We start from the raw sequence: 21768 nt of genomic DNA, 5'->3' as shown, positions 1-21768 counted from the left end.
TGACAATTGAAGTTTGTTATCGCTATTTCTGAGAATGTACTGAATGGATCTTTCTGAAATTTCATATGTAGGTTTCCCTTGGTGCCTAGTTATGCATATTGCGTTTTGAGACCAATCTGAAAACAACATGGCCAACAGGCAGCCATTTTGGATTTTGACAATTGAAGTTTGTTATCACTATTTCTGAGAAAGTATTTAAGGGATCTTTCTCAAATTTCATATGAAGGTTCCACTTGGTGCCTAGTTATGCATATTGCGTTTTGAGACCAATCCGAAAACAACATGGCCGACAGGCAGCCATCTTGGATTTTGACAATTGAAGTTTGTTATCACTATTTCTGAGAAAGTACTGAAGGGATCTTTCTCAAATTTCATCTGTAAGTTTCCCTTGGTGCCTAGTTATGCATATTGCATTTTGAGACCAATCTGAAAATAACATGGCCGACAGGCAGCCATCTTGGATTTTGACAATTGAAGTTTGTTATCGCTATTTCTGAGAAAGTACTGAAGGGATCTTTCTCAAATTTCATATGGAGGTTCCCCTTGGTGCCTCGTTATGCTTATTGCATTTTGAGATCAATTGGAAAACAATATGGCCGACAGACCGCCATCTTGGATTTTGACAATTGAAGTTTGTTATCTCTATTTCTCAAAGTACTGAATGGATCTTTCTCAAATTTCATAAGTAGGTTCCCCTTGGTCCCTTGTATTGCATATTGCGTTTTGAGACCAATCTGAAAACAACATGGCCGACAGGCAGCCATCTTGCATTCAATGGTGGGCGCCAAGATCCCTCTGGGATCTCTTGTTCTACTTAAATTTCACATGAAACTTTTCCCTGTATATGGTTTTACTAGGCTCAAATCTTAAGTGTTTTCGTAAGGGCATAGTGTGCTTTTTAGGTGGAATACAGTATTCACTAAGTATGTGTTTCCTATTCCTTTAATACTAACAGCATTATCAATTGTATCCATTTATAGTAGAATTAGGAAGAGTGAGATTTTAACGAACTTGTATTATGTCCTGGATTGAAATGTAGATATAAGTAAATGCTACGTACTAGTATAAAGATAGTTGCAGTTCTCAGACTTAGGCACGCTACAGGGGAATCCCTGCTAGCTAGAGTCACAGCCCTCAGACTTAGGCACGCTACAGGGGAATCCTACTACTAGATAGTCACAGCCCTCAGACTTAGGCACGCTACAGGGGAATCCTACTAGCTAGATAGTCACAGTCCTCAGACTTAGGCACGCTACAGGGGAATCCTACTACTAGATAGTCACAGCCCTCAGACTTAGGCACGCTACAGGGGAATCCTACTACTAGATAGTCACAGCCCTCAGACTTAGGCACGCTACAGGGGAATCCCTACTAGCTAGATAGTCACAGCCCTCAGACTTAGGCACGCTACAGGGGAATCCTACTAGCTAGATAGTCACAGTCCTCAGACTTAGGCACGCTACAGGGGAATACTTATACTAGCTAGATAGTCACAGCCCTCAGACTTAGGCACGCTACAGGGGAATACTGCTAGCTAGATTGTCACAGCCCTCAGACTTAGCCACGCTACAGGGGAACACTACTAGCTAGAGTCACAGCCCTTGGACTCGGGCACGCTACAGGGGAATACTGCTAGCTAGATAGTCACAGCCCTCAGACTTAGACACGCTACAGGGGAATCCTACTAGCTAGAGTCACAGCCCTCAGACTTAGGCACGCTACAGGGGAATCCTACTACAAGATAGTCACAGCCCTCAGACTTAGGCACGCTACAGGGGAATCCTACTACTAGATAGTCACAGCCCTCAGACTTAGGCACGCTACAGGGGAATCCTACTTGCTAGAGTCACAGTCCTCAGACTTAGCCACGCTACGGGGAATACTTATACTAGCTAGATAGTGGCAGTCCTCAGACTTAGGCACGCTACAGGGGAATCCTACTACTAGATAGTCACAGCCCTCAGACTTAGGCACGCTACAGGGGAATCCTACTTGCTAGAGTCACAGTCCTCAGACTTAGGCACGCTACGGGGAATACTTATACTAGCTAGATAGTCACAGTCCTCAGACTTAGGCACGCTACAGGGGAATCCTACTACTAGATAGTCACAGCCCTCAGACTTAGCCATGCTACAGGGGAACACTACTAGATAGTCACAGTCCTCAGACTTAGGCACGCTACGGGGAATACTTATACTAGCTATATAGTGGCAGTCCTCAGACTTAGGCAAGCTTGATCTACAGGAACTAGCGTAAAAAACACACTCCTAAAACATCACTTTAATTGAGATGAATTTTATCTGATATTAAACATGGAGTGAGAAATGGAGACTGTCCATCTTTATACACAGGCATGTCGGTTACTTCATGAATCATGTAGTATTTGAATTATTTTGAATATTTTTCATGCTGAATACTAATAAAAAAATTTTAGTTTGGTTAGTGAAGTTATATTACTGACTATCTCTGTGAAATCCATATACATGTATACAAATGAGTGCTTTAAAGTATGTGATGTTTTATATCTGAAACCAAACTGTGATTGTAAATGAAATCGGTACAACTCTTAAAATCTGAAATTTACATTCCTGCAGAGTCTTTATGGAATGTGATAAGTTGTGTGTGTATAATATCATATTATGCAAGGTGTCAAAGCTTTCATAATAAAAATGTTAAGTTTTTTTCTCATACATGTATATTGTATTTTGCCCTTTCAATGACGATCAAAATATGACATTGTTTGCTATTGTATACTACATATACTGTACATATATATGGACTCCACATTTATTGTGTTCAACAAGTTTGAATCGAGCAAATTAAATTTACTTTTCTTTTTGTTAGCCAATATTTTTGCATATCATGTACATTTGATTATTTCCTCATCAGTTATTTATAAGATTTCCTCTGTAATGCATATCATTGTACCGGTATTTGTACAAACGCCATGTTAAATCTTTCCGTTACCTGGACAGGGATATCCACAATTTTACCTGTGTGAGATTCTCTTACATCGATCTAGGTTGAGACAAGCTACAAAGGCTTTCGTCATATCAACAATAACATGACGTCACGACGACGATACAATGACGTCACATAGACAATTCAACCATGTCACGTCAGCATTTCCTTGCATTGATGTAACGTCCATATTAGATACATAAGAGGGTAAACAGGGTAAGAGAAAATAATCATTCACCCCAATGAAATTGAAACAGGGGAATCAAAACCCTTGGGGTAAGATACTTTGGCTGCAAAACACTCGACAAGCCTCTTGTTTGGCAACTTAAGAATCTTCCCCCTCGGGTTGAGATTCCCGTCCCACCCCCAAGGGGTGAAAGATTCTATTAATCATTTGTCATAGATACCACATTATGTGAAAAAAAAAAAAAGTATTATTTTCAGATGAGTCATGCAGACCCTTTTGCCCATTTTATTCAAAGACAATCAACACCATACACTCAAGAAAGAAATGTACAATATAAATTATTTCATAGGTATTTCTGAAGTCCCACTTCTTTCGCTATACATATGTGTGTATCTATTTCCCCATCAATTGTACTGTATACGGTATGTTTTTATACAATTATGAATTTATGTATTCTCAGACTGGTTACTGTAAATAGCTTATATTTTGCGTATGATTCCTATTTGTGTTAATAGATGAGTAGAGTCCATCAACCAAACTATTGGTTATCCGTATAAGTCTTGCATTTCTAGACCAGCATTTGCGGGATAATATATTCACAAATATATCTGACCAGGTAGTTTCGTAAAATGAAGTATTCGCAAAATTTGAGTGATTTACAGTATGTAGTAATGGTACCTTTGGCATCTTCAAAACAGGAATAAATTAAATTACAACATATTTTCTTCTTACCTTATTTTTTCTACTTCAAGTTAACAATATGTCATTGCCTGGCATTTGTGTCGGTTAGCATGGACCTCCACATACAATTAAACTTCAAATGTTTGTTTTGCCTGCAAAAGCAGGAGACATATAGGGTTCACAATATCGGTGGTAGCAGCGTTTGCGCAAGAGATAACTCGACTTTAATTTCCTTGTGCTGATCAAGCTCAAATTTCATACAGATCTTCCTTACCAATATGGCTTGCTTGGGTTGCATTTTGGGTGCGGAGGTGAAAGGTCAAGGTCACTAAAAAAAGAAAAGGTGTTTCTGGGCAATAATTTTAGTTAAAACAGAAAATGTTATGCTTCATATCGACTTAAACAGTGGTAATGAAGCTAAGGAGAGCTTGGTTTTATATCGGATGATGAGCTCTCCGAAAGGCCTTAACAGTAAAAGCCATTGAAGAAAACCAAACTACTGCTAAGTGAAAAGCCCCATGTGCTTCTTAATTTCTGCAGACGACACCCAATCGCCTAGCCAGAAATACCCGCAGCTTTTGTGGCGCAGCAGTACAAGCTGCGGGTATTTCTGGCTAGGCGATTGGGTGCCATAGATCTTGAGTTCGAGGCCCGGTCAGTGCACGAGTCAAAAAGTAATGTCTTCCTTCGTCATTTGTGTTGCTAAGTTATATATCTATTTATTAGCACAATGTATCAAATACACTATGTGTTGGTGATCCGAAGATATGGATTTGAATTTCCTGTTGTATTTGTACCGAGTAATATATGTATATTTAAATTTTATCACTTCCTTTGTAATCACCCAAAATGCTGAACAGGTGACACATCCACTTCCATAGAATTCTTGTATTTAATATCTGCAAACTTAAATTTTGTTTGTAACAGTTTACAGGTATTAGATACTGCTCAACCACACCTTACCTTTACATTTGTAGATTGAGTATTCATTTTCAAGCTGCAGTCAAATTTCATTATCTCGAATTCTGATAAATTAAAGACCCGCCTTAACTCGACCAAAAAATTAAGTTCAGAGAGTAAAAGCTCTTCTCAATCTGCACATACTCAAGAAATCTAGAGGTTTTTTCACGACTTCACCGACTTCGATAAAACAATAGGATTTAATAGGAATAATTATGGACGCAGGCTACTAGCCTCTATATCCATATCAGAAATACATACGATATATAGTAATTTGCCGTTTCAGTGTCACAGGCTTGAATATATACAATATATTGATTATCCTATAATAATGCATGCATTAAATTAAATTAAAATGAAATGTTCATATTTTTACAGTGCTCATCAAGTCTTATTTTAAATTGCAGTACATTTTCAGAGTTAATAACATGTTGTGGATGGTTGTTCCAAATATCCACTACGCGAAAACTAAAAAAGTTCTTCCTAATATCAGTTTAACAGCTTCTTTTGAAAAGTTTGTAAGAATGACCTCTTGTTCTTCTGGTTTCCTCCATCTGTAGTATTCCCCCAGTTACTCTATTATCATAAATATTTTTTACGATTTTAAAAGTGTTTATTAAGTCCCCTCGTGTTCGGCGATGTTTCAGAGTTGGAAGCTTTAGTCTATTCAAACGCTCCATATAAGTTAAGTTTTTAAATCCTGGTATGAGTTTGGTAGCTCTTCTTTGCACATTCTCCACTAGGTCGATATCCTTAATCTTATATGGATTCCACACGCTAGAGGCACGATGCTATTGGCTTTGTTTACAACTAACTCAATATGAGTTCTAAAATTTAAATTCCCATCTACAGTGACTCCAATATCTTTTTCTTCGCTGACATTTTCCAATTCTATTTCCTGACCATTTTCCCCTAGCATGTTGTATTTTCTTGTTGACTTGGGTTTGACAGACAAGACTTTACACTTCTTAGGATGGAATTTCAGTAACCAATTTTTAGACCAGATTTGCAGTGCTTCTAAGTCATCTTGTAGCTGTTTGATATCATCATTGTTCCTTATATCTCTATACAATTTTGTATCATCTGCAAAAAGTGGAGATGCTGAACATGGAACTTCTGGCAAGTTGTTTATATAGATGACAATAAGTATAGGGCCTAAAACACTGCCTTGTGGTATTCCGCTTTGTACTGGATAGGTATTCGACGCTGCTCCATTCATAATCACTTTCTGTGTTCTATTTTTCAAGAAATCCTCAATCCAATTTGTTACACTTGTGCTTATTCCATATGCTTTCAGTTTTTGTATGAGTCGACGGTGAGGTACCTTTCATGAAGTCCATGTAGACTACATCTATCTGCCCGCCATTATCAATAACTTCAGTCCAGTTTTCCAGCACTAGCAAAACAAGTTTCAATAATGACAGCAAATATTAAACGGTGAAAAAAAATCGTGTACACTCGGAATGTACAAAAAATTTTTTCACCGTTTAATATTTGCTGTGACTCCGACAGGGATATGTTTCTATGGTTGTATATATTGGTAGTTGGATTGGTAACAATTATCATTGAAATCTACAACGCCAAAATCATTCTTCCTGAACAACACCTCCTTCAAACTTCTAATCAAGTTCTACTTATGGCTGCCATGGCCTACAGTGCCACTATACTTGCTACCGAGTATGTATACTACAATAGTACAAGGTTCTTTAGAGTCAGATGACTGTTAAGACCCATGGGCATCTTGTTAACTTAACTCAATTCTAAAATTGACCTCAACAAATTTGGATTTCATGAACAAATAAATCCACAATGTGTGAAAATTCAGAAAACATCCCCAATATTTCTGACACTCAATTGTCATTTTATCATGTCGAGACCTATGATGATTACATGTGTATACATCAAAAGAGAAGGGTGCAGGATGTGTACTTATGGACTTATGGACCGTTTTGATGTAAAATTATGGTGAAGTTAGAAAAAAATATACAATACTTGCACAGGTGCATGTCATTCATTCATTAATAGACATACATGTAAATATAAAGACAGAATTCCAGTCAACATACAGGTTCCATTGTAACTCGTAAAATTTAGGAATAAGAAAGAGTATGTATACATATGTAACAGAGCGCATGATTAATTAAATCTAAATCACTGCCTCCGTTAGGGATTGACCCTGGGACCTCTGGCTTACTAATCTTACACACAACCGATCGAGCTACAGAGAAGATATCTCTAGCAGTGCAGTATATCACGGCTAGTATTTACCAGGGTTACATGTATATACTTATTATCCCATCGGTATTACAGAATCCCACCAGATGTTAAAAGAGACATATGAACTAATAATATAATAAATACCAGAAAGAATAGTACTTCGACCTATGTTTTTTGAAAATCACACTTATACCACACATTTTGACTGTGTATACACTTGTCACCAGATCTTGGTACAGAAAGGATATGAAGTATCGATATTGAACTGCCTGCACTGGATGAAAAGATCGGAGGTGGAACAGAGAACAAATAAAATTAGCAGTTATATATTTAATAAGACATAATACTAAATGAACAGTCACATATTCTCTGGTGAGAAAACAAACTCCTTCATAAGTTAGTGTGCCCATTGTAAAAAGAAACTAAAACATTTATCCATGCAGCTGAACATTCCTGTGTATTACACAGGCAGGACAAACTCCTAACAGGGGGAGACCTTTGTTTACCAGTAGTATAATAATGACTAAATTGTTATCAGGTTCAGGACATTGCTTGTGTCTTCTGTGAACCTCTACCATAATATGACACATCTGTCGCATACATTTGATTGTATTTCACGAGACAGTTCAGTGTTGAGGTGGCATATTTTCCTTAGAAGTGTACTTGGTCCTGAATTTGTATGTGCCGAGGAGCTGGGGAGAGTCAAGGTCACCCTGTGATGACAGCGAGCCATACGGATTGTTTCGCTTGTAGCTTTGCTCTGCCTTCAGTTGGTCGAGCCTTGTAGTTAGCATATCGGGTGTGGGTGGGGTCATGCTAGGTTGATTCTGACCAAGCCTCTCTGCCAGGGACTCGAACTTGGGCATATCATGTGGTTTCTGAGAACTCTGCTGTGCCTTCAATTGATCCAGCCGTGTAGTAAGCATATCTGGTGTGGGTGGGGTCACGCTAGGCATGTTCTGGCCAAGCCTCTCCGCCAGTGACTCAAACTTAGGTACTGTTGTATGTGAGAGTGACCGGAAGGACTAGAAGAAATAAAAGTTCTGTTAATGTTCTAGCAACTTAATAAAAGCAAGAAATTAAATAAGACAGAAATTATTTTGAAATATTTCTCATCAGTTTACGATAAATACACCATAAAAGATGCAAGAAGATTGTGCTAAACAGGAGGACCACATCTAGAGGGCCTGCATTGCTCACCTGTGTTGAGAGAGAGAGAGAAAGGGAAAAAAAAGTTGTAGAATAGCATAGCTCGTCTCAAATGTTTGTCAATCAATGAAAATAATGAATAAATAAGATTGATGTTGTGTACTTGACAGATTAATTTGTGATAATCAACCTTTATTGTCACCATTCATAAATAGCTGAATAATCTCTTCAAAAATGCAAGAAATGTTGAAGTCAAAAATATGTCAAAAAGCGTCCCCCCCCCCCCCCCCCATGTACCCTAGTATAAAATGATGTGTTAATGCCTTTCAACACCTGTACCAAAAACTAAAAGTTGGAAAACCGACGGCCTATCCGACACCAAGGTGACAACATTATTTAGCTCTCCCTCTTCTTTGAAGGAAACAAGCTAAAAAGGAAGTGCATATATTTTATGTCTTGCCTATTCTGTATTATCTGTTTTCGTATGTCTTTTAGAAACTAAAAGAACGCGCTCCATGGGCCTTAACATGACATGAACAGAAACTGGTTCTTTGGAGATGGCTCAGATATCTAAATAAAGCATGGGCATTGAGCGTTGAAAGTTTCATAAATCTTGGTTAACACTTACTCAAGCTATCATCTTCACAGGGACAAACAAGAGGCCCAGGAGGCCTGTATCGCTTACCAAGAAAGGAAGTTTAAAGAAACTAAGTCGCTTTGGGTGGAGAAATACCCCTGGGCCTCTTTTTCCATCATGATTTTGCTTATCTCTTGATGTCCATCAATGCTACATTTGGTTTAATATGGGATAGGGGTCACAACGGTTTCAAAGATATAACAAAGGAATCTTGGTTAACATATGTATTCCAAGTTATCATGTTTACAAGGTCCAATAATAATATATTTTCAAAGGACAATAACTTAGGATTGAATAATCTCCGTTTGCGAACCCATTCAAAATCATTATTAATACAATGCTGCATACAGAGTTTCATATAACTAGCTTGATCTTCCTCAAGTTATCATGTTCACATGGTCCAATAATATTATCATTAAAGGGCAATAACTCTGTAAAAAAAAGAAACACTAAAATTTCTGATTGTTTTTGGTAAAGTACGCAAGCATCATATACATTTTGTTATAGACATTTATTTTACCCCAAAAATATGAAGTGAGAAGAAAGTGTGATTTGACTACAGACTAATTCTTATGACGTTTGGAGATACGGTATTATAACAATTTTTCAAAACCTGAGATTTTCTTATCCAAAAACACCAAAAAATAAAAGTTATAGCACTTAAACCAATATCATGGGTTGAGATATATGCAAAATGCAATGTAACTATATTACAGGTTTCATTTGGTTGGAAAAAAGGTACATATGTATTTTCTAAGAAAGTTGAAGTCCAGTTCTCCTTAAGTTTTATATTTTTACTGGCCCATAAAATCTAGATAATATTCAACAAATGAAGAGCATGACTAATGAAATAACATTAAATGACTGATATAAATGCAAATTTTAAGTGAAAATGTAAAAGTTACATAATAATTTTTATCTCGGGAGAGACAAAAATACATACCTGAAAGTTGTGTGTAAGTTCTGGTGTTTTGGGCATGTCCGGCTGTGATTGGAGGAAGGAGAGATTGGGAGGTTTTGAGATACCGCTCTTCTGGGAGTTTTCATACTTTGATATACTGGAAAAGGCTATTGGCTCATAGTTGAAGGTATTATTTGCCAGCTGTCGTAATTTCTGTAGAAAATCAAATATTGGTGTCTAGGTTAGTTAACTCCATATAAAACAACATATTCATGTTCAACAGCTGAAGAAAGACAACAGTTCTGGAAATTACTTCTGTTAAGAGATTAATTAGCCTTTATTCATTTTCAAGTGATAATTGTTGGTGGATTTTGCATTGCAAAGGCCTGTAACCAGCCCAAGTGATTTTTTGTAAATGTTTCAATCCCTAATGTTAAACTGTAATAACTTAAGATATGATACACTAAAAGCAGCCGTGTACAAATACTCTAAAATGTAATCGATTGTACTGGGAAGATTTTAATGCAACAATAGTTTTTGTTTCTATAGATAAATAAAAAGACAGACTGAAAGAATAGCAATTAGTGATATGATAAGAACAAGAGGCCCATAGGCCTTAACTGTCATCCGAGTTTTAAAATATTTCTGTCAATTTGACCCTTTTAGACCGCGCCCATCAGCCCCTGGGGTTCAGTTGGCCCAACATTTGCATTCCATCAAATTGCCTTCTAATGCTGATAATGTTTACCAAGTTGACATCAATTCCAATAGAAATCAAACAAATGATAGTCAAAAAAAAAGTATTTAATTCTACCTTATTTTGATCTTGAGAAGAACATTTTTGAAATTTCAGCCAATTTGACCCCTTGGGGGAGGGGGCATCATATAATTCACAATTTTGGTTTCTAAAAAGAAGTCGAAAATGTAAATTATTTACAGTTTCAGAACTGCTGGCGCATGACGACAGACCATATAATTCACAATTTTGGTTGACCTTTGCCCATGGAAGGTTGTGCAAAATTTCAATGGAGGACCCATGACGACAGACAAAAGGCCGTTAGGATGGTCACTGGAGACTTTGTGACAGGTGACCTATAAAGTACACATAATGACTCCGTGAGGTAAGATCCTGCCCACACAGTGTAAATAGTGAATGAACAGACTGACAAAAGTTAACAATCATTTGATTACCAACACCAGGCAATAGTAGATAAACAGACTGGAGAAAGAAGAACAATTACAATCAAGTTGTAAATAATCAATAGACAATAAGGGAATTCCTTCCATACCGAGAGGTCACAGGTCATTTCTGGAGTTTTAGGTGTCTCCGTTGTATATATCCTCGAGATGGGTGGAGTCCTCACACTTAGGTCAATGGCATCGGACTGGACCAGATTCTTCACACCAATCCCAGGATTCGATTGAGGGTAGGCTTTCTGGACAGATGTGTTTTTTTTCAACAGTAAGTTTTTAAGGTTGGGCGTTTGAAACTTGGGTGTTGTTGGGCTACAGGCCATCATTTGTTCGGACACTGCCTTGGACAACTTCTGGACATCTGGATTACAAGCATTGGACATCTGAGCAAGACGTCGCATACATGGTGTCTGAATCTCAGGGCTAGTGAGATCTACAGATGTGTGGTTGTCCAGGTCAAGCCGTGGTATCTTTCGATGACTTGGCATGTCAGACTGGGCAGGGCTCCACAAGGGATATGGACTGCCATACTGGTCTGCAACATTTAATTAAACAACATATATATACGGTATGTATATTGAATACTTTGGACAAATTATATTAATTATACATTGACGACAATAGTCAATTTCCTAAAGTTAAAACCATTATTGCTTTTTTAGTTTCACTGGGATGGGGCTATTCCAGTAAAAACATCTTCCCAATGTTGGTCTAATTTACCACCCACAACTTGTAGAACCTAAATGGGTCACTCATGTAAGTGTAGCAATAATAACTCATATCATATATTGATGGCTGTGCAGACTTGGGGCCTGTTCATTTATGAGAAACAACAAGTTTGTCTGTATTAAAATGTAACATTTCAAGCATAAATTTTGACGAACCTGCAAGATGTTAAATGTAATTTTTTTTGTATTTTACAACAATTTCGAAACAAGTTATATTAACGCAACCGCAGTACCCGGGGAAAACCCATGTGGTCGGGCAGGTGACTCCATACCTTTTCACATCCGATCGGGGAATCGAACCCCAGTCTCCTAGGTAAAATGCAAGTGTGTTACCAATATGCCATCCGACAACCCATGCAAGATGTTAATACAGGCCTTGAAAATTTTTGTTAAGGCTCTAGCTGATATCAACATAAAATCACAAGGTCCAATCAATAGATGAAAATAGCACATGTTTCTTGGACCTCTACCTGATTTCAGTTGATATTAGGATGAAAATAAAAAATATAAAATCTTATTCTACATAAAAAGAATAATTTTCTGACCTAAGTTTGGTTTATGCCATTCAGAATCACATACTTAATTGGTGTGTATCTGGGGTCTGTAACGGAAGGTTCTTGTCCCCCATCAGACTTGGTGTCATGATGAGGCCGTTGTGTTCAAACACTTGTGGAACTTGGTGTGATCTGCTCATCGACTGGACACTGTAAATATATACATATATATACACATTGAAAACCATACTGAAGATGTATTATCACACCTCATGTTTATAACAGTGCCTGTGATTATAGCTGAAATGCATCACTTTGCAGGGAAATAAAACATCACATTTCCCTGCGTCCATGAGCCAGGGAAATAAAACATATCCCCATGGAGCGCTTTCCCTCATGGCAACCTCTCTGAATCTCGTTGTCGTTCTTGTCAGTTTCGTTTTGTAAACAAACATAGAGGCAGACAATAGCAAATGAAGGTTTCATGCAGCAAATGAAGAGGAGATAACTAGTACAATGTACTGCCATCCTCAATTAAAAAATGTGATTAAATTAATAAGTCTATTTAATGTTTTGATTGAACTTACACTTTTTTGTCTGTATAATAAGCAATTTATGGTCCTCTTGGCAGGGTGATGTGATAGTTTGTCTACCCTCAGCAGTCATGTTCCCCCAAGGGAACATGACTTCTTCAGGTAGATAATTATAAACCTTCATATGACCCTACAAAGAGGGCCATTTCATAAATATATTTTGTACTATAATACTTCAGCATTTTAATACTCGCATTAAACCAGAATTTCCAGTTTTTATCTACATCATCGCAATCCAACTTATCATTGAAAATTTCTAAATCCCAAACACAATTTTGTCCTGGGCAATACTATAAAACACCAGAGGTTTTTTATCTATTTATTTCAGAATCAAAAATGTACAAACCTTCATGAGCATAGCCATTGCTACTTATTAAGGTAATCCCTCCAAATAATGGCAAAGAATTTTATTAGGAAAGGGTTAAAGGGTCATGGTGATTGGTTTCTATTTATAGAGTGACATCAATGAAACAAGGATTTTTTAATTGAGCTGACCCACAGGTAATACCTTATCATAAGCATAGTGCAATCAGCCTCAGGTATCCGACAGTGATAATAGCTTAGACATATGGACTTTTTGTTTTTCCAACCATCGACACATTCCACCAATAATAAATTAGTATACAAGAAATTAGTGTGTGGGACCTGTACATAGCTGTATTGTTGTTGCCTGTAGTGGCCTTCATTTTGTAGGACTGAAGTCGCATGTGCTCCATCACAGGTGTTTTGGGTGTCTTGGACGTGTCCTGGGTCTCCTCACGACTTGGGGGTGGGGTACACCTGTAACATGGTTAAGATTTCACTGAATATTGATGGCAATCTTACATAGATACATAAATTTATTCTGACAGCATATATAAAATATGTACATGCTTTGATTGTCAGCTGATAATAAAGTTATTGAAATAATAAATAATTGTTTAGTTCACAGCTTGATTTTCCCTATGAAATAGTATTTTTGTGGCTGATTTTTCCAATGTCCATCAAGTTTATATTCTAATTCTTTAATTGATATTGCATTTACAACATCAAATGGGAGACTAATCCACTCGATTTAAACCAGATATGAATGATAGGGTGATAACATAATCCTCTATACTATAAGATAGCGGTGGGCCGATCATTGATTATAATCGAAAATTAATCAATTAGAAACATTTCTAGCGACATCGATCATAAAATCCAAAAATTGATTAGTGAATTTCTGTAGTGGGTTTCCGGATTAAATCTCTGATATTGTTTTCTTCATTAGTCAACTGGGTCCTGAACGCGCTTGTTTGACAGGTTGTAGTAGCGCTAAAGCGTCTGACTGACCCATGCGCACTATACAATATGGCAGACAAGTTTGTTTGTTCAATCAACCTGGTATCAGCTTGCCAAGGTTTGGTGTCGATGTTGATGTTTAAATATAGATATGATCTTTCAAACAAGGAAGTTTGGTGGTCACCGGGTGTAATTTTTATGCACGAAAACGTATGTGAATAAAGATATCAGGAGTAGACGATTGTCAATGCGTCTGCACTACACGTGGTTGAAATATAGATATTAAATTCATAGGGTATTTAATTTACATAAAAACATAATGTATGCGTCAATTACCACAACAGTTGAATTTGAAGTGAAGTTATTATGTAGTTGTTGGACTTGTATTATCTAATTCCGTAATCAAAGTAATGATCTGTCTAGTTACTATTTAGTCATCTTTGTTATTTCTACCTCAAAAAAATTGCAGCAGACCAAAGCTTTCATCGATTGTTTTGCTCTTGATATTAACAAACAATAAAACAATGATGCTTACTAAATCAGGGATTTTCCTACATTTTTTCAACTGGATCCATGCCAGAGTCCATTGAATTGGGAATTTCTACCCAATAAAATATGACATTGGGAAAAACAAAAATAGTGAAATTCATTCAGTTTTTCTTTGATAAATATTGCCTTTATATTATTTTTGATTTCATTTTGTTATCTATAGCTTTCTTATTCTTTAAATTTGCCTTCATATAGGTCTTTTTATATAAAACATACTTAATATTGAAAAGTGACTTTGAAATTGAGAATTTTTCAGTGGCAAATTGGGTATTTTCACAAGATTTTTAAAGAAGAATGACTCCTTTTAACGGACCCTGTTTCTATTGTAGGAAATCCCTGTAAATATCATTTGCAAAACTGAGACACATTTTAGAAATTTATTTTCAGATTAAATCTGATTTTTAAAATCCGATTATAATTGATAATTGATCTGACAAGGTCATCCGATTATCCCAAATAATCGATGGTGAGAATCTCATCCAATTCGCATCACTACTATAAGATGAAGCTCAAGCACATAATTTCTATCATCACCCGGCCCTTAGACATGAAAACTAGAACAATGACTGCACTGCATTTCTTATTTCATGTAAGGTTGATTGCACTTCCTATCATTAGACATCTACTCAAGTCAAACAGAGTCATGCATGATACATTATGCAAGACATTGTCTTGAAGGTCTCATATATTTACAATGTATGTAGACAATTTCATTGACATAATTATTGCATTTGGAGGCTCCACATTATAAAAAGTAAGTCACAGTGACCCTATAATGACACACTCAATCTGTGTTCCCATTAAATTGGTACAAACATATAGAAGTTTATTTTTAGATACCCACAGTCGATTGCATTATGCTTTACCACACTTATCATTGTGGGTTAGCTTTGTGAAAATTCCTTGTTTCAATCGAGGCAATCTGATTGGCTACATTGCAATTTTAGCCAATGGTATTGAAGGCAGCATACTCTTTAATATAGAAGCTGCATCTCAACAACAATAGGGCAGCAAGTGAGCATGGTTCAAAAACATGTTTAAGAAATTTATCATCAATAGTTTTAATCTATTTCAGCAGAATACCATTGGTGTTCCTCTGTCTCACAGAAATATCTATCTAACAATCAAAACAGGTGGTGATCAAAGCCAGTGTTATCAGGAGTAAGTTTCAGCCTATGTGGACTTAGAAAGACAGAAGAAAAAAAATGTTTGGATCATTTCTCCTCTAGTGTCTATAATGCGAGTATTTTGACTTAAGTAGTTTTACCATGAATGATAATGGAAATGATTCAAGTGAAGAAAATCATAATCAAATCCGATCAGAGAACTTCCAGTTTTTATCTACATCATTGCAATCCAACTCATCACTGAAAATTTCTAAATCCCAAACACAATTCTGTCCTGGACAATACTATAAAACACCAGAGGTTTTTTATCTATTTATTTCAGAATCAAAAATGTACAAACCTTCATGAGCATAGCCATTGCTACTTATTAGGTAATCACTCCAAACAATGGCAAAGAGTTTTATTAGGAAAGGGTTAAAGGGCCATGGTGATTGGTTTCTATTTATAGAGTGACATCAATGAAACAAGGATTTTTTAATTGAGCTGACCCACAGGTAATACCTTATCATCAGCATAGTGCAATCAGCCGCAGGTATCCGACAGTGATAATAGCTAAGACATATGGACTTTTTGTTTTTCCAGCCATCGACACATTCCACCAATAATAAATTAGTATACAAGAACTTAGTGTGTGGGACCTGTACATAGCTGTATTGTTGTTGCCTGTAGTGGCCTTCATTTTGTAGGACTGAAGTCTCATGTGCTCCATCACAGGTGTCTTGGGTGTCTTGGACGTGTCCTGGGTCTCCTCACGACTTGGGGGTGGGGTACACCTGTAACATAGTTAAGATTTCACTGAATATTGATGGCAATCTTACATAGATACATAAATTTATTCTGACAGCATATATAAAATATGTACATCCTTTGATTGTCAGCTGATAATAAAGTTATTGAAATAATAAATAATTGTTTAGTTCACAGCTTGATTTTCCCTATGAAATAGTATTTTTGTGGCTGATTTTTCCAATGTCCATCAAGTTTATATTCTAATTGTTTAATTGATATTGCATTTACAACATCAAATGGGAGACTAATCCACATATCCACAATTCTCTGCATGAAAGAATATTTAATTTCTGACATTTAATCTTGAGAATCCATCTTACGTCATGGGTATATAGCTAGACAAGGAGCACCAGTAAAGGGAGGTAACTATATCTACTCGAGTTTTCCTTTGTATGGTTTAAAATTTAAATAAAGATATCAAAACCTACGGAGAACAATTATGAGAGAACCAGGAATCTGTGGGAGACTTTTCTTCTGATAGTTGTGGCTAAAGAGGCCAAGGAAAGGATAAGAATTATTTTGTTTTGCTTATCCGGGGATTGATGGTCACGATTACCAATGTTAAAGCACTGAAACCCCTGCAAGATGGTACTTTATGACTGCATGTGACTTGGAGAATAACAAGAATGATTATTCCTCAATAACATGAGATTCCTTTTTCACTCCGAGACATTACTCGATCAGGACAATGATAAGCTTAAACTCCAAAATGACCAGTATTATTATTAAATGTGTTTTTATTAAGCCATGTACAAAATTTCACCCAAGTTCCGAAACATAATGAAAGATGATATTTTGATGAATATTGCCTTTATATTATTTTTGATTTCATTTTGTTACCTATAGCTGATTTTTATTTTTCAAAAGTACCTTAGTATATAGGTCTTTGTAGATAAAAAGTACTTAATCATTCAAAAGTGACTTCAAAATTGGGAATTTTTCAGTGGCAAATTGGGAATTTTCACAAGATCTTTTTAGGGGAATGGGTCCTTTTAACAGACTATGTTTCTATTGTAGGAAAATCCCTGTGGATGCACTACACATTGATGACAGACAAAAGGCAATTAAGTCTCAGGGCTATTCCAGTAAAATGTATATCCAAAGGCAGGATCCGGTAAGAGAAATTATATACATAGCGGGTGCTGAGAGCAACACAACTTATTACGTATACAATGATAGTGTTTTTACTTAAGCACTTTCATGGGTGTTTTCTAATCTGGTTGGGTAAATCTTTTACAAGAATAGACCTCAGGTGACTTGAAAACCCCCAGAAAATATCAAACAGGGGAAAGACGGATGTTGTGGAAGGTAATGGTGCAGTAGACTTAAAAGAAGGCATACACTGTATTTCTTTCATTGGTGCTGTCCGTGGTCTCCATGTCCAACTCCTCTTCCTCTACCTTGGGTTTCTCAGTGACTATAAACCAAAGAAAACATCATATAATTATTTCCTGGTTAAGTGTTTGCCTGATTATATTAAGGATCAGCTGATCAAATGTGACTGTTAGGGGGTTTATACCAGGTATGAGTTTTACACACACAAGAAAATGCTTTAAAAAGTGAATGAAACTTATAATACACCACTATCCAATCATATCCAACCTTACCTGCATCCTCACAATTTCCATGTACAGTATACATTCAATTTTTTTTTCAATTTCCCAAAATTCAACTGTATTTTCCCCCTGATGTAAAGCCACATTTAAACTGATAAACAAAATCACTGTTGATAGTCCATCATCTTATACTTCTTCTAAGGGTAAACTCACACACCATCTGGAAGCTAAGGTACAAATCCTGATCTCACTTTTGTAAAAAAAAAAAATGAAGACAAACAATTTGTAGAACAGATATCACAACCTTAAATAATCAACACATTTAATTGACATTAAAAAGATAAAACAACTTAATAAATATGACCCGAGTTTGTATGTATGCAATACAGTTACCAGTAACACAGAAAATGGACTTAGTTTTAAAACTGAAACGAGCCAAGGGCTACTCCAGGATGATCTGTGTGGGACGGATCGGAGGCACTTACTATTATATTTTAATATTTGATTGATGGTTCCCTGGAACCTCTGAAAAATGCCTTCCACACAGATAAAAGAACTAAGACTATATCCATACGAGCTGATTATATGCAATTTAAACAGCTAAATATACATGTAGCCGTATAGTCAAACTTAACTGCCTTTTACATCCCTTCCTCATTCAGTTCACCTGTGCATGCTTATGAGGCTGTCTCACCTGTAGATTTTTCTACAATTTTTAAACTGGGTCCATTGAATTGTTTTGACTTATTCAAGTATTTTGTCATTATTTGCTATTTTCCCAAATTCACCAAACACCGCAATTATTTTCCCAATTGAAAAGGCATAGGCTGTTGAAAAAATTACCTGAAAAAAACACTGGAATTGGGAATTTCTACGCGACAGAATGTGACATTGGGAAACACACAAAAAAGTGAAATTCATACACATTTCAGTTATTCTTTGATGAATATTTCCTTTATAATATTTTTGATTTTATTTTGTTATCTGTAGCTGTTTTTTATTTTTAAAAATTGCCTTAAAATAGGTCTTTGTATATAAATCATACTTAATCATTCAAAAGTAAAAATTTTTTAGGGGAATGGGTTCTTTTAACGGACCCTGTTTCTAGTGTAGGAAAATCCCTGGTACCTGATATGTCTTATTGCCAGTCTGTCATGTTTGATCAATTTCTCAGTAGACTTCACTAGAAATAATCCATCAATTTAATTTCTTTTGCATCGAACACCACTTGGTGTTTTAATAACATACATTTATTATTTGTTACATGGCACCATACACGATACCTCTTCGGGTGTAGCCATACTGCTGCATGAAAGTTTCAATCTCCAGTACTGCCTTTTGTTGTTTGGCTATCATGGAGCCACAAAGGCCTAGGAACTCATCAAATGCTTCTCCCGTCTGTTGCATGTGTTCCATCTTGCCCCTCACATCCACCTGTATCATATCATGATCAACACACATCAAAAACACATATATTCTTATCAAAGCTAAATGATAACTTTCAGAGAATTTCAGGCAAAAATTCAAATTTTTAACATTAATGCTGCATTGTATTTTGATTATAAATGTGGAACTCCTTTCTTGCTCTCTTGACATTGACCGTATGTGCATGTATTTTCTTGGATATGAAAATCATGAACAACAATTAAGAATTGAGGTGAAATTTACCCCAACACTGAAAAACATTACGCATTATGATCAGCTAGGGCTCAAAGTGGATATTTGTACCAGATGGCCTATTTAGCTACCAAGTTATAAAATCTAGCTAGCTATAGGCACTAATTGGAAAAGTTAGTCGCCTGGCCTAGTACGTGCTGTTAACAATTTCTTTTTATCTGTTGGCAATATCATTTTACGAAACTTTTTTATTCATCCTTTGTTTTGGCTACTTCTTCTGTTGTTAAAGCCATCACCATTTTTAAACTGTAACATGTACAGGAACAAACACAAATTTCGGACCAAAGCAGGGGAATGAGCATAATGTAGGGTATGAAAAAGTATTTTTTCTGCATTTCAATTGAGCTGCATCACATATGGACTTAATTACATGTATATATATAATTATTGCTGGTAATCAATTCACTGAGGTGATTTTACTAATACTAGCCACCTGGCACTCGTGTTGCATATATATATATATATACCACATGATCAGCTGACATATAAATACCTTTGTCTCCTTCACCTCCTTCTTCAATTCTGACAGTTTCAATATGGCTTTGGCAGGACACCGTTTTGTATTCTTTTCGAAGTCCTCTGTCAATTCTGCCACACCCCGTTCTGTTGCTAGGCCAACCTTACGGAGTCTGATGAAAAAACTCTCCAAACCTGATTTTTCGTCCATGTTTCTCTGTTACTTCAGGCAAAATCTTCTGCATATGGTACAAAGAAGAATGTCTTCAAAAGATGCTTCCTATATATATATAAACAACAACATGCATCTGTAGTGTATAACGTCATATAATTCAATCAAATACATGCTTAGATTAAGATTTTTAAAGGCTTTCGATCAGTCAACTCTAAAGCTCAAATTGACATTTACAAATCTGAAGGATAAATACGTGTCAAATAGAGACTTTGCAAGCACAAAATTTACGGGTAAAATAATTCTCAAATATCATGAAAGGTTTTATAAAGCACATCGATGCATGCACATTATTTAGAATCCTCTAACATAAATACAAAAAGTCACTAACGAAGCATGTCGCCAATCAGAAACTGCTTGTATAAGGTCGAACACATCGTCGAAAACCCATGTTTGATTTCACTATACGCTAGCTAATTATAAGTGTAGCGTAGTGCAATCAACCTTGGGTCTCTGACGATCATGATCAACTGACGATGAGTCGAAACAGTAACCAGTATCATGAAAATCAGCCATATATATATAGGAATGGCTTGACGTAGCTTGTGTCATACTCATATACAGAGATGAAAATGGACTACGGACAAAACGGCTGAAAATCAGATTACTCAATCTTTAATTTTCAATGGGAAAAATTACAAGTTTACATTACAGATATTCTCAAAAAGGCTGAAATCAGCCAATCGGCTGAACATTTTCATCTCTGCATATACTAATAGCAAATACAATATCTGTCACACAGCTGATCTAGAGCATGTATCCACAGGCGTCTGAAGTTCTGACAGTAAACTGAGATATAATACCATAGAAAAAATAAGAGTATCTACTATAAAAAAAGATATAGTAGATACTCGTATTTTTTCTATGGTATTATATCTCAGTTTACTGTCAGAACTTCAGACGCCTGTGATGTATCACAGGTTTAGGCCTATGATGGTGATAATCGAGAAATCTCGATTTCAAACGCCTGAGGCTGAAGAACGAAAAAATAAACAATAAACAAAATATTGATCAACGATCTAGACCCCTTTCGATATCGCACACGTTGACCTATCTAATATCATTTGCATGAATAGTTTACTCTTGTGCATCAAACCCAAATTACCTGCCGCAAAAACAGCCAATGTCGTCGACAGACGTGTTGTTAATCCAAACCGTATCAACTGAAATTCAAAATGGCGCGCCAAACACTGAAGAGCTCGGTAAGGGGAACTACTCTGCTACATCGCACCTGTTTCACTGTTTCACATACAGGTAAAGCACGGGACTTTGGAAAATTGCCGTGACAGAGGAGTGAAAATTGAATTTATGGATTATATAAACTTAATGATAGAAAGGTAATTATATATTTTTATTTATCTTAATATTAAATATGCAAAACAGTAGGTTCTATAAAACCATTTCAAGTCGTTTCAAT

General features: G+C 36.2%; 1 protein-coding gene across 2 annotated transcripts; it reads right to left on the bottom strand.

The window, feature by feature from the left end:
• Positions 1-7321: 7321 nt before the first annotated feature.
• Positions 7322-20394, bottom strand: LOC117327118. 2 transcript variants are annotated; one of them, XM_033883960.1, is made up of 8 exons: positions 20157-20394; positions 19270-19420; positions 17772-17847; positions 16280-16414; positions 12210-12319; positions 10983-11422; positions 9736-9906; positions 7322-8031 (listed from the first exon to the last, which is right to left on the bottom strand). In XM_033883960.1, exons 1-8 carry the CDS (start codon positions 20328-20330, stop codon positions 7633-7635), a joined length of 1656 nt encoding a protein of 551 aa, XP_033739851.1. In that variant the 5' UTR covers positions 20331-20394; the 3' UTR covers positions 7322-7632. The 2 variants fall into 2 exon arrangements, with proteins under 2 accessions (XP_033739851.1, XP_033739849.1); XM_033883958.1 differs by having other exon boundaries at positions 12195-12319; positions 20157-20393.
• Between the last annotated feature and the right edge of the window lie 1374 nt (positions 20395-21768).

Source organism: Pecten maximus, chromosome 5 (genome assembly GCF_902652985.1).
Source record: "Pecten maximus chromosome 5, xPecMax1.1, whole genome shotgun sequence".
Classification (NCBI taxonomy): domain Eukaryota; kingdom Metazoa; phylum Mollusca; class Bivalvia; order Pectinida; family Pectinidae; genus Pecten; species Pecten maximus.
The sequence above is the reverse complement of the archived record's forward strand: the minus strand, read 5'-3'. Positions and strand labels throughout refer to the sequence as shown.